The sequence below is a fragment of the Parasteatoda tepidariorum genome, chromosome 8 (assembly GCF_043381705.1).
Source record: "Parasteatoda tepidariorum isolate YZ-2023 chromosome 8, CAS_Ptep_4.0, whole genome shotgun sequence".
In the NCBI taxonomy this organism is placed as follows: Eukaryota; Metazoa; Arthropoda; class Arachnida; order Araneae; family Theridiidae; genus Parasteatoda; species Parasteatoda tepidariorum.
The window spans coordinates 41,452,348-41,465,767 of NC_092211.1; the positions used below are offsets into that span (position 1 = coordinate 41,452,348).

The window sequence follows — 13,420 nt, forward strand, 5'->3', positions numbered from 1 at the left end:
AGTGCAGTAATAATTCTTTGATTATACAATGGTATTAAACATTCGCATTAAATTTAAATATCTGACTAGTTCAAAAACATGATTTTGGACAAAATTTTTGAAATTGAGTTTATTATTAATTTAAAATTTCTGTAATCTTGGATTTCTAAAAATTCTTTACTTTTGTCTGCACTCGATTTATTTACAAAGTCATAGCAGTTTTTGTGCAAGGCGATAACAGTGGATAGACTACAATGATTTGAAGTTTTTAAATGCGTTTATCTCACAATCAGGTTTTTATATTTTTTCACATTTTGCACCACTTTAAACCCTTCATTCATGCTGTTTTTAAAATAATTGTTAACCTATAATTTATTTCATGCTGTTTTTAAAATAATTGTCCGCCATTTTCGATAAGTGTTCATGATAATAGCACCCTAGTTTAGAACAATAGGCTAAGAGAAAAAAGAAGAATTTCATTTTTACTCATGTTTTTTCGCAAAGAGAAGTGCGAAAATTTCTAAAAATTTTCTTTTTTAAACAAAATTGATACCTAATTCAGTAGTATATGCACTTGCTTTTACGATAATAGTTCAAGACATAGTTGATAGCCATCTGAATAAATTCCTCAAAGGATTGTTTGTTTTCTCCAATTTTTTAACATCATTTAGCTTCTATGCAAAAAATGCTTCATTTTTCGCATAAAATTGCCATTTAAAAAACAAAAATAAAATAGTAATAATTTTCATTGCCAGTTTTACATTTAATAAAGTAAATAAATTAGTTTTTCTTTTAAATTTCATATTAATTAAAAAAAAATTGTCGAAAATAGTCAGATACCTTAAATTGCTTCGTTCTACGATCACGTGCAAATTATCATAAAATAAAGTATAAAGTATTAGACATGCAGTTTTATACTTTAAGCAGAAAAGCATAAGGAAAGTCAATAAATAATTGTCTATTTGATCAATATTTTAAAAATATTTAGACTGAGAAATTTTACGATACTTAAAGTGTGGTTAGAATTAATTGATTTTATATGTCAAAACTAATGCGCGTTCACGTATCGATAAATTATTGGTTATCTCAAATAATTAATTTGTTTAATATCGAAAAAAATTAATATACTGTTTAATGTTAATTCAAATTAATATTTGTTTAATATAAAATAGTGTAGCTTATTTGCTTGGTATTATGGTTCGGTGTTGAACCAATTTTTCTAAGGGGGGATGTGTAATTGTCTACTAAATTTGAAACCAATTACCTTTATAAATTGATTACAATAATTAAGATTACTTGTAATTATATTACTTGTACACATGACTACTTGTAAATTGTAATCAAGATTAGATAAAATAAAAAGTTACTGAAAATCGTAAATCGTTTACTTTTTTAAGAAGCAAATTGCTATTAGTTGCAATTACGATTACAATTGCAAATATAAACCATAATCACGGCAGAAAGCGTAAATAGTTAGTATGACGGTTTGTAATTACGACAATAAGTAATTATTTAGTTAATTTATTTCGTTAATAGTGAATTTATTTTGCCTGTTGTTTGCTGTGTACTATATTTTATGATATTTGTTTTGTTTTATTTTTATAGTTTTTAAAATTTTTTTAATAAAAAGCGTTTTAAAAGTCATGAAAAAAATTGATTTGCCATCATCCATTTAAATTCGTATTTTTCGTATTCATTCTTAGGTATTTACTCATGAACATTTCGCCTAAACTTTCATAACAAAAAAAAAAAAACAAAAACATTTAATATTCGTTAGTTTTAAATATGATGCTATGAAAATACACTCTGTTGTTTCTTCTGAAGTTGAAAATATTATTTGTAGCTTTTATGTTAAATATTGAAGAAATAAAATCTTCAAGTAAAAAGTTTAAATTGTATGTTCGTTTAATTGAGATTACTTAAAATATTGAGATGATATAATATAAAAGAAGTGAAATAATATGAAAGATTGATATGAGAGAAATGAGAAAATTTTGATATGAAAGAATCTGAAGCTATTAAAACACTTTCACTGTTAAATAGTTATTACACAATAAGTTTAATTCAGTTCTGTTTTCCTAAAGATGTATTTACTTTTCTCAACAGAAATTAATTTTTAAAAAATAAAATCTTTTTGAATAAAATATTTTAAGAAACTTTACTAAATTTTTGCTTTGAAGATTGTTGCTTTCGTGTACTCTTTTTCACCGAATTTTTTTCCCTTAAAAGTGATATTATCTTTTCATTTGATAATTGATAAATGGAAGAAAGGTTTTAAACAGATGCAAAAATCCCACGGTTTTTGCTGTGATTGCGTGGCAAGGTCTAGTTGAATTGCCGTGAATTTTCAATTTTTGTTAGAAATCACAGCATTTTCGTCGCTGTAAGTATGCAGGGACTATTTCAGTTTGTTATTAATTTGAAATGCTTTATTGTACTTTACAATTATCTTTTTCTAACAGAATATTCTTTAGAAAATATCAGAATACAAGTAAAAGGAAAATTAAATAAATTTCGTTAAAATTATTAAGTGATTACTAATTTTTTTTCTTTTACAATTAGTAATGTGGAATTAGAATGTATCATTTAGTTATTAATAGCAAAAGTAATGTAAATTTTTTTTCATATAATATCCATTACGGTGAAAGAGCAAGTTATTTTTAAAATAAATAAGAATGAACTCAATTTTTATTATTTTAGCGGAATGGTTCTGAGATTTGAATATCCTATACGAACTATGAATTCCTTGTTATAGCGTGTTACATTGGAATACGCTTTACTACTAATTATAGTTATTGTGATAAAACAGCTATTAGCAAATTATAGTCATAAGCAAAAATGAAAATATGAAGAATATTCTTGTAATATGTGTTTTTAAAAATAAACAAAACTGCAGAGTTTTTAAATTTTTTTTTCTTAAATTTTCAGACAACAGAAATCGAGAGTTAGTAGTATGTATATTTGAGAATATTTTTTGAATGGTATAAATTGAAATTCGATAATACCGAAAAAAGCACAGTGATTTTTGCATTTATGGAAAAAATGAGTGCATACGAATACACGAACTTTAAAAAGCACCTTCTTAGAATAAGTTTTTAATACTCACAGAAGAAATTACTTCCAAAAATTTTAATCTATTTGACGAAGTATTTACAGCATATTATTTAGTTATTTCGCGTTTTACGAAAAATGCTATAAGCTGACTGCATAAAAATTCTGCATGTAAAAGAAACTACAATATTTATAGGCTCGCTGTTAAATTTTTGAGGTAATGAAACTGAAAATTGAGAGTTGTGCTCGCGGGTATAAAAATACTAATTTTAGAACAACTTTTTTTTAAAAACATTTCTGAAACACGCGTATGTAAAGGATTATTGTACACTTTTTTATTAGCTTCAACTTATGGTTTTTGGAAAATGCTTTCAAATGCACACATTCTTGAATCATACTGTAAAGAGTATGTAAAAAAGGTTTTATCTTTTGAAAATTTGTTGCGGCGTTATTCCTTGAGCAGGTTTTTCGGAGGGGGTTTATATTAATCAAAAACAATACTTTTCAGAGAATAAAATGTTATTTTTTTGTAAGTTATTGTAAGTTTTTCAAGTGATTTGTTCCGAGTTAGTGCAAGTTATAAATGTGAGTTATTCTTAGTTAGTTAAGTTATATGAGTTATTGTGAGTTTGTGCAGGTTAAGTTTTGTCAGAATCCTATATGTTAAATATGAAGAAGGCGTAGACTGTAAATAAGAAGAAAAGCAGCACTTTAAAAAAAAATCAAAGGAAAACTTTTTTACACTAATTTTTTTATAATTTAAAATTTACACCACCCTGCATTGTTTATTTAACCTCATTGAAATGAACGAAAATCAAAAATTAATAATTTAAATACTGATTAATAATTGATAAATTATTAATCAGTAATATATAATATTTATTAATAATAATTATTAATAATTGATAAATTTTCTTCAAAATGGTTAAATTTCACCATTTCAATATATATATATATATGTATTTTAAAACTTTATTTCCATTAAAAAATTTTAACATTATTAAAAGCTTTAAATATAATAGATCTCTTGACAGAACTATATTTAATTATAATGTTGAAGCAAAAATTTAGGGAGTATTAATATATCCGATTATGAATGTCACTGTGAGGAAAAGAAATATTTTGATTTTGTTGATAAACATCATAAACATATTATTACTGGTAATTTAAATATTATAGAAAACTTAGAACTTAGGAATTTAATGATAAAAGGCACAAAATTTAGACCCATTTACCATACATCAATCAATAAAATTCTAAAATACTTTCTGAATGATCTCNATCTTATAAAAGCCAAAATGAGTAAAATTTCGCCAAATAAAAGGAAACATTTAGATAATTTATATTTCGTTATTAACTTTCAGAAACCTATTTTCGATAAGATCAAATTTCATAATATTTTTGAAAATTTTAAAACTTTATTTCCATTGAAAGATTTTAACATAATTAAAGGCTTTAAATATAATAAATCTCTTGGTAGAACTACATTTAATTATAATAATATAAGCAAAAATTTAGGGAGTATTAATATATCCGATTATGAATGTCACTGTAAGGAAGAGAAATACTTTGATTTTGTTGATAAACATAGTTAACATATTATTACTGGTAATTTAAATATTATAGAAAACTTAGAACTTAGGAATTTAATGATAAAAGGCACAAAATTTACACCCGTTTACCATATATCAATCAATAAAATTCTAAAATACTTTCTTAATGATCTCCTCAATAGTTCATGTTTAAAGATATCAAATAGATTCTCTTTACCTTTAAGTATGCTAACAGAATGGAAATGGGGTGCTTATTATTACTTTAAAAACTTTGTTTTCAATAATAAGGATAATTTAAATAACAGTAAGTAATATAGTAAGTATATCAGTAAGTAATATTTCAATGATATAAACATTGTTCTAAGTGATTGTTAATTGCTGTAAACATTATTGTGATAGTTAATTACTGTAAACATTGTTGTAATAGTTAATTGCTGGTAGTATTCTTGTAAGAAATGCTTCAATGTTATAAACCTTTATTTGTGGAACTAAAAAAAACCTGAGTTTTATTGATCATTACTTTCTTTAGAGTTATGAAGATTCTCCTGGTTCTTTTATTTGTAGGCGTGGCTTATGCCACCTCTCACGATGGTAAGTTTATACTTAATTGGAAAAAATATGAAGTTATAAATTTATAATGTAGGATTTTTATTTCGTAAAAAATTTAATTCGTAATAAAATATTTAATACAATTACAAAACAAAAATTTAAATAAATAGTGACATTCGTTTGCCTTTAAGCATTGCAATTTTTTTCATTACACTGAATATATTTCACTAAATGAAAGCTCACCATTTATGCAGGAACAGAAAAAAGAGTTTTCAGCAATGATAATCCATAATATATGCCTTTAGAACATTCTTAAGTTATACAGTAAAAAGCTATAAATGCGACTTAAATTAAAAATTTAAGTATGAAAAAGATAGTCCAATTGGACAACAATTAGAGCAAAGAAAAATTCAAAAGAAGGGGTTGAAAGTGACCGAACGAAAGATAAATGCAATATCTTTATACTTACAGCAAGCCTATTAATTTTATTTTATTTTATTTTATAACCATCGTTGAACAGCTGACCGAATTTTATTCGTTTATGACGACTAATGTTCAAGTACGTAGCCTTATAATTTTAAACCCAATCCAGAACTCCTGGATCAAGTATTGGGAGAAATTTGCCTTCGTGGAGTACTTTTTGATGGAGCTAACCCTCATGCTAAATATCTAAAAGTATGAAAGATAAACAACTGGAAAAAAGTTGCCATGGACAGGAGGCGTTGGAGACTACGTGTGGTTGAGGCAGGCAAGGCATGTAAGGGGCTGTTTTGCTGAAGAAAAAGAAGAACACGCATTTGCGTTACATGGAGAGGAAGACCAACAGAACCTCTCACGGTTAGCCTGACGGCAAGGGGACTCTAACCCATGATCCGTCTACCACTGAGGATATTCCACGTCAGCACTGTGGTCGTGCAAGCCGGATGAGGAATTCGTATCGACTGGGATTCGAACCCGGTTCGCCTCATTGGAAGGCGAAAGCTCTATCCCCTGAGCCATCGCGGCTCTAAGCCTATTCATTTAGCATTGTTTATACTACGATATGTATACTTAAGGCACTATAGAATAGTCCGCATTAAATTCCATATAATCTTGATAAAAGAGGAGGCAACAAACGAAAATAGATTCTATAGATAAGACTAAAAATAGTTGTAAAAACTTTAATCAGAGAAAACGTAATAGCTCTAAAAAATTTGTAATATTATTCACGCTTGTGCAAACAGATCGAAAAAACAGCTTGGCTCACTTATTGGCATGCGAAATTTCTAAACTTTTGTTTTAACCTTTCTTTGTAATTTGTTTCTCTTTATATATGGAAGTGTAAAACTTAATTATTAGCTACTTTTTATGGCTATTTTAATTTTAATTTTTTAGTACTAATGAATCATATTGTTACTTTTTTATTCTGTTTATAATGGCTACACGGTTATTGAAAATAGCATAAGTTTTCACGTGCAAATTTTCTCCTTATTAAAAAAAATATATAAAAAGGGCAAGTTTTAAAGAATAAATAAAAGTAATGAAAATTTAGACTTGGCTATTATTTAGCAAAAATGATAGACTCAATTTAAATATATTTAATATGAACTATTTTATAGAGCCACTAAATTTAGGGATAAAAAGGCTTTATATTTGGCAAAACCATTAGAAAATGAGACAAACAAGCTCTCGTAGTCTTCGTATCACTTAAAGGTTAGCTTTTTTACAAGTAAAGACTTATATATTAGCTTTTGATGAGTTATACTGAGTTCTTTTTGCTTGGATTATTCTCGATGATAATCTTCAAAATTTGATACAGCCTTTATATTACTTTCTTTTATTGATATAAATCTTAAATCGTTATCAAATTATCGATTGAAATCGATATTATCAATTGAAATTGATATTATCGATTGAAATGGTTATCAAACACTCTGCATAAGTCTCTCATCAATTAACAAATAAACTCTTTAATAAATAAACTAACATTTTAAATTAACAAAAAAATTATTTTTTTTACGCGTAAAATGTATATTACTTTATCTATTAACTTTTTTATTATTGAGTTAATTTAGTTTATATATTACCTGCATTTTAGATTTAAAGAAGGCTTCCGATGAAGTTTTTGAAAGTTTTTTCCATGGCATGTCACATGCTCCAGCTCTTCATGAAGTATTGGGAGTTGAAAATACTGAAGAGTTGAAAAGGTAAATGCAGTTCTGCGTTTTAAACTGTTTTTCAAAATATTGTTTGACTTTGCTTAGTTTTTTCATTTTTTTAATAGATTTTCTCGTTTCGATGCAATTTATTATCATTCAGTGAACATATTCAAGGACTAGAATCACGCGAGCTCAATAAATACTAAAAACGATACTTTTCAGATCGCCAAGCGAAAGGAAATTCAACTCTTTTTTTCTAATTTTTGTGTGCTTAAAAGTAATTAAAATAGATAAATAATAAAAAAGTTGGCGGGAAGCTACGATTTTTGGTAATTTTTCACTTGCTTCCAGCTGATCAAAAATTATCCTAGAAACGAAACGATTAGCGATTTCAGAAATATGGAAACGGATTATTTAATATTCCAAAAATATAATACTTCTTAAGATATAAGATTATTAATGATAACTATTGATGAACGCTCTCTTAAAACCAGGTTATATCTTTACATTGAAAGATTAGGCGTTCAAACTTGTGATCAAAATGACAAGGAATAAATCGTTCTACATTTTCCACTGGTGGTGTGGCAGGAAGTGGAAAAGGTTGAGTCTATGGTGTGAACCTTTTTAACTAGCCTAGTTAACCGGGATTAACATAACTAAAATAAATTCTAAAAACATCTAACGATACATATTCATTCCTTAATTTCTGCAGAAAAATTGAGAACAGGAAAATTCAAAAGCAATTAGAGAGTTGTACTTTATAAATAGTAATGGTACTTTATTTACGTTGCACTTGAGCTGCACAGTAGGCTGTTGGCACCGGTCTGGGAAACATGCCTGAGGATGATCCGAAGACATGTCATCGCAATTTTGATTCTCTACGGAGTGGACGGTGCCCTGCTTTGGTAGCCCAATGATCTGCTCACGAAGGAAAGCACTTTAAGGTGAAACAGTTTAACGAAAACTGATATCATGCACCCTCGATCCCTCCACTGATTGATCAAAGTGGATATCCACCCAAACACTGGCTGCTGCAAGTGATGTTCGACATCTTTGATCTACTGAGAACCGTGTTTTAACGTTTAGTCTACTGCGGAACGCAATAAAAAAGTTGATGAGATAGTTCGTGCTCTACTTAAATATCTGTGAAGGATCTCCCAGGTAAGTGCACCTTCTCTAATGCAGGCTGACTGCCATAGCAAGGAAACCAAGGAGTTAGCAACTCATCAGTTAGGACAGGAAAAATCACTCTTTCGGACAGATGAGATGTTACTCTTTTCGTATTTACATTCTGGATGAGCACAGCGGCTGGAGTCGCTCCAGTGGTATTCCAAAATGAAATAAATCAACTGCTCATAAATCATTTTGCGCATTCTGCCTAGTCAATATAACAAAGATCAACGGAGTTTGAAAAGTACTTTACTCTAATGAAAAATATTTTTAGATTTTTTCTTTAAAGATAGATAATCATATTTTTAATTTAGATCAGAAAGTATGGTAAACAGAAACTTAAAAAGTAGCAAATTTTATAACTGAAATTAATGTTTTATAATCGATGCATTCAGTACAGTCTCACATAAATTTTATGTTTCTTAGATTTGAAAGAGGTCTCAAAGAAGAGTTAGCAGACTTCCTTAGAAAGGCATTTGACGATGCCTTGAAGAAACTCGACGATGCTGTTAAACAGAACAAGGATATACATAAGGAAGCTTTAAAGAAAGTAAGATATCCAAAACGTAATTGCTTTTTTAAATGAAATAGAAGATCTATTATAATTTTTCTGGCTTTATAGATTTTTTTATACTGCGTGTATGTAAAATTCCACCTTAAAATTACGTTAATAAAAGAATACTCAACTATCTTTGATAGAAATTTCTCTTTCCGATAATTAGCAATAATGATGAATAATATCTAATATCGAATGTATCAGACATTTTTGCCATGGGTCTGACACAGGAGAGAATCATATTACCAAACTCTTGCAGTAAAATTTAATTAAAATATTCCCTATATTAAGGATATTTTCCTTTTACATCTCTTAAGAAAGTTCCTTTATAAGAATTTTAAGCTCATGTAAAATTATGGAATATTATGGTACTATGGATTTTAACTTTAGTTTAATAAAACTTTAGGTATAAAATGTTGTCAATTCAGGTATAAAATATAATAAAAAGTAAAAATGTATTGTCTGATTACAACATGAATATCTCAGTAGTCTCAAAGTCTCGCCAAATCCACTTTTAAGGAAATCGATGGTTCAACGATGCTCCAAAAATATGATACGTTCATTGAAAGTGGTATAGATTGTCATAAATTTTAGTGATAGATTATCACATAAACAGCAGAAATGTTTCAACAATTGCAGTGTACTCGTGTGCAACTGAAACATAATCTAGAATACCGAATTGCTCCCATACATTGGATACTTTAATTGTAAGTGTTATTAATTGCCATAGACTTTAGCGAAAAATAATGCATAATGTATAATAGCATAAATATTTCAGCGATATTAATGTAGGTCCATCTCATATGAAAGGCTACAATCATCTGTATTTTAGAACAGTGGTTCCCAACCTTTTTATCACTGAGGACCGGTCAACGTTTGATAATTTTCAGCTGAGATGATTGTATTGATTATTTATATTGTTTTGATTTAATAATTTCAATTCAATTGCATTTAAACACGACTTCAAAATAAAATACAATAATATACGCATTATTGGTGCTGCTTTAGTTGATGCCTCTTAGCTTTCGGTTAACCTCTTGTCCATGAAAAGTTCTACAAAACCGTGCGAAATGCACTACAATAGAACGGAAATAATTTAAACTTCCTTGGACGGCCCGGGGGGTAGCGAACACTGCTCTTTGAAAGTTGTATAAATTGTCATAAGCTTTAAGTGTTAGATAACCACATACGAATATTATTATATTATATTAATATTAATTACGTACTAAACATTTCAATCATCTCAGTATACATCTCAAACAAAACCCATGCGCAATGCATGGAAACTTGCGCTTAAAAGAGAAAAATAATCAGAGAAAATACTTTACTTTCATGCTGATTTTTTTTAAAATTTTGCATTCAATTTTCATGATTTTCCAGCTTTTTTACACGTAATGCTTTTGCTGCATTTAACTTAAACTGCATAATACTCTCCTAAAAATAAGACACAGTCTTTTTTTTTGTCTCTAATTTGAAAACGAATGAGCTTAGAGACAAGAAGTTTAGATAAAATGTAGACTAAATAGATTTTTATTACAAAATTGAGTTTTACTAATGAATTTGTCCACCGCTAACTGCTATGCATTTGTGGAACTGAATTTTCATATTAAAACATTCAGGGAAGTTGAATATGAAAATCAAAGACTAAGCATGGAATAATTCTTGGGCTTATGCAATGCTCGTGAAGGAGGATTCAAAATAGCAATTTCTCTACAAGGTATTCATTTCTTTCACCGGATTCAAATCTGGAGATCTGGATGTCCTATACTTTGGTTGAATGTCTTCATATTACAGAAAAAACCTCTACAAAGAATTTATATAGTCGCATGCAGCTAAAATGAATTTCGAACCATCTAAATCTCTAAAAAAGCAAAGTTCTAAAAAATAAGAAGCTATGTTAATCATTAAAGTTTAAATTTTTTTGCATGATATTTTTTATACTGTACTTTTAATTTTTACTGGTCACTTTCCGATCCCATACTTCTTATTTAAAATTCATTTACTTAATAATAATTTTCATTAAAATTAATTTTGCGTGAATTTATTTTTATTATAAATTAACATACAAATGATGTTCTTTTCTAAAGTAATGAAGAAATTCAAACCCTTTTGTAAGAGATTTGCAGGATGTGATTTTTTCACTTTTAAATTGTGTGCACATTTTAAATGCTGTTTAAATATTTCTTTCATTACAGTTGAAAGATCTAAGAGAAAAAATGAAAGATCTTAAAATCGAAGATGATGATACCGGTAAAGAAATTATGGAGCACATAAAAGAACAGGTCACAGGAAAACTAAAAGAACTTTTAGAAAAAATGGGCCTCATTGAGAAGCGATCACTTCACTCTGATCCTGATAATATTTTCGAAGACTTCAATATCAGGGATTTCATTATTCGATTGAAGGAAATGGTAAGAAAAATAAAGTTGTCGTATTGGCAGTTAAAATTCAATTTTTATTATCGCTGTAGACTATTGATAGTTCTTTAATAGTAATAATAATAAATAATTGGAAGAAAACTGAAAACTGCTTTCTAAATTCTGTATGTTTCTCAGAGTATAAAGGTCATTGTATCAATTTTATACGCTTAAATATTTTTTCTTTTACAAAAAACACCGTTTATTTGTTATTTTCAATTTAATCACAGGAATGTTGAATAACTACTACACTTCTAAATGAAAATAATCATTTAAACCAGCGAAATATAGTATTTCTCATTAAATAATATTTATTTTTAGACTCTAATGGCTGATTGATGATTCAAACAAAAATTAAAGCAATTATATTGCTGTAGCAATTATACTATGTGATGTAAAGAAGAGGACAAAAGCTCAAAGCCATATTTATTTTCTATAAAAAAGGAAATATTTGTCGAAAATGTTATTCTAAGAGGCTCCTAAATTTGTGACAATATACTAAGTCTATCATACATCTTTTAAAAGAGTCGAACTATCTTATGTTACCTGTGCTTGGCACTGAACTCCAAAACTTTCTCTTTCAAATGCCCACCTAAAGAATGACCTTTCGTCATACAGGCATCTGAAGGGCATATTTGTTGGCCACTCTTTCAGGGATCAACGTTGCTCCTACTGTCAGAGCAGATAGTACATAGAGAATGAAAGAACATCCATGCCTTGCCCGGGATTCGAACAGAGAACCTTTCTAATGCAAGACCAGTTCCCTGACCCCTACACAGACTGGTCACAGCTACACCAAAACTACTAGTTGGAGAAAAGAAGAACGTTTATTCTTATTTCCTACTTAAGCGTTCCTAGATATTTTTCTCAACCTATTATTAAGGGAATGGTCAGTTGTAATGGACGCGACAAGAATCTGGCACCCTATCTCAAATGAATAGTTGTCTCGTCCTACATTGTCTCGCCTGGATATTAGCCCGTGAACAGAAGCTATGTTTACTTTTTATGATGATTAAGTTCCTCCTGAAAGCGTATTTCATCTCCAGTTAACTGGTTAGTTTATGTTCCGATGTTCACAACGGCTTCTCAAAACTATTGAATAGTCTTTAGACCGTGTACACCAGAATGAATGTTGCAAAGCTTGTTGATTCTCTAGTAGTAGGAATTGTTTTCCCTTAAGGTTGATTGGAGACGAAGATTTTGCTTCAACTCCAAAGAAATCTAAACAATTATGCACCTTATTTGGATTATTCCCATAATATATAATCTAAACAATTATGTACCTTATTTGGATTATTAGATTGTAAATGCTGCAGATCAAATGAGAGTCTTTTAAAAGATATAGATTATTTCTTAAAGATAATCTCTTAAGATCTCCAGATCTCTTAAAGACGGAGATCACCTAGACATCTTAAAAACACTTCAGGTATAAATTTTTGAATGTATAAAAACCCTATAACTGGATAGCTATAACTGAATGTTATTTTAGCTCAAAAAAATATTTTATGTCTTTTCCTTTTAATTAACAGATTTTGGAGAAAATGGATGCGAAAGCTCTGAAGAAATCATTATCAAAGCTTGTTGGACAAGGAACCCAGGTAATGATTTATAGAATTTTAAAACACTAATGCGAAAGAAAATCGGAAACTTTCATCTACTTCCCTTTTTTTTAAATTTTCGTCTGTAAAGTACAGCTGTTCTCTCTTTCCTTCTTCCTCTCCTTATACATATATACACCGAAGAGCCATCACATTATGACCACCCTCCATGTATAACAATGGGCTCGTCCAGGTTTTCATGGTTTCTCGCCCAGGAACAATGTTTTCATGGGGCACATTAGGACCCATAATCCTCATAGAACGATCCCTGACGTCTGTAAGCTACTTGAATATAGTTGCAGACCAGGTTCACCCATTTATGGTAAAAGTTTTTCCTGCGGGGGATGGTGTTTACCAACAGGATAATGCACCATGTCATAAGGGTCGAATCGTCATGGATTGGTTCGAG

General features: G+C 28.9%; 1 protein-coding gene across 2 annotated transcripts in view; it reads left to right on the plus strand.

Moving 5' to 3' along the window:
- Positions 1 to 2,265: 2,265 nt before the first annotated feature.
- The window catches only part of LOC107455702 (uncharacterized protein PF3D7_1120000-like), a 13,442-nt gene continuing 2,287 nt past the window's right edge, over positions 2,266 to 13,420 (plus strand). Inside the window, exons 1-6 of one of the 2 annotated variants that reach the window (XM_043055655.2) lie at positions 2,266 to 2,362; positions 5,113 to 5,174; positions 7,210 to 7,318; positions 8,867 to 8,990; positions 11,192 to 11,407; positions 12,943 to 13,011. In XM_043055655.2, coding sequence (XP_042911589.1) covers positions 5,117 to 5,174; positions 7,210 to 7,318; positions 8,867 to 8,990; positions 11,192 to 11,407; positions 12,943 to 13,011 — 576 coding nt within the window. In that variant the 5' untranslated portion in view covers positions 2,266 to 2,362; positions 5,113 to 5,116. Of the gene's footprint in view, positions 2,471 to 5,112; positions 5,175 to 7,209; positions 7,319 to 8,866; positions 8,991 to 11,191; positions 11,408 to 12,942; positions 13,012 to 13,420 lie in introns of both variants that reach the window. The other variant, XM_071184691.1, reaches the window with a different exon arrangement.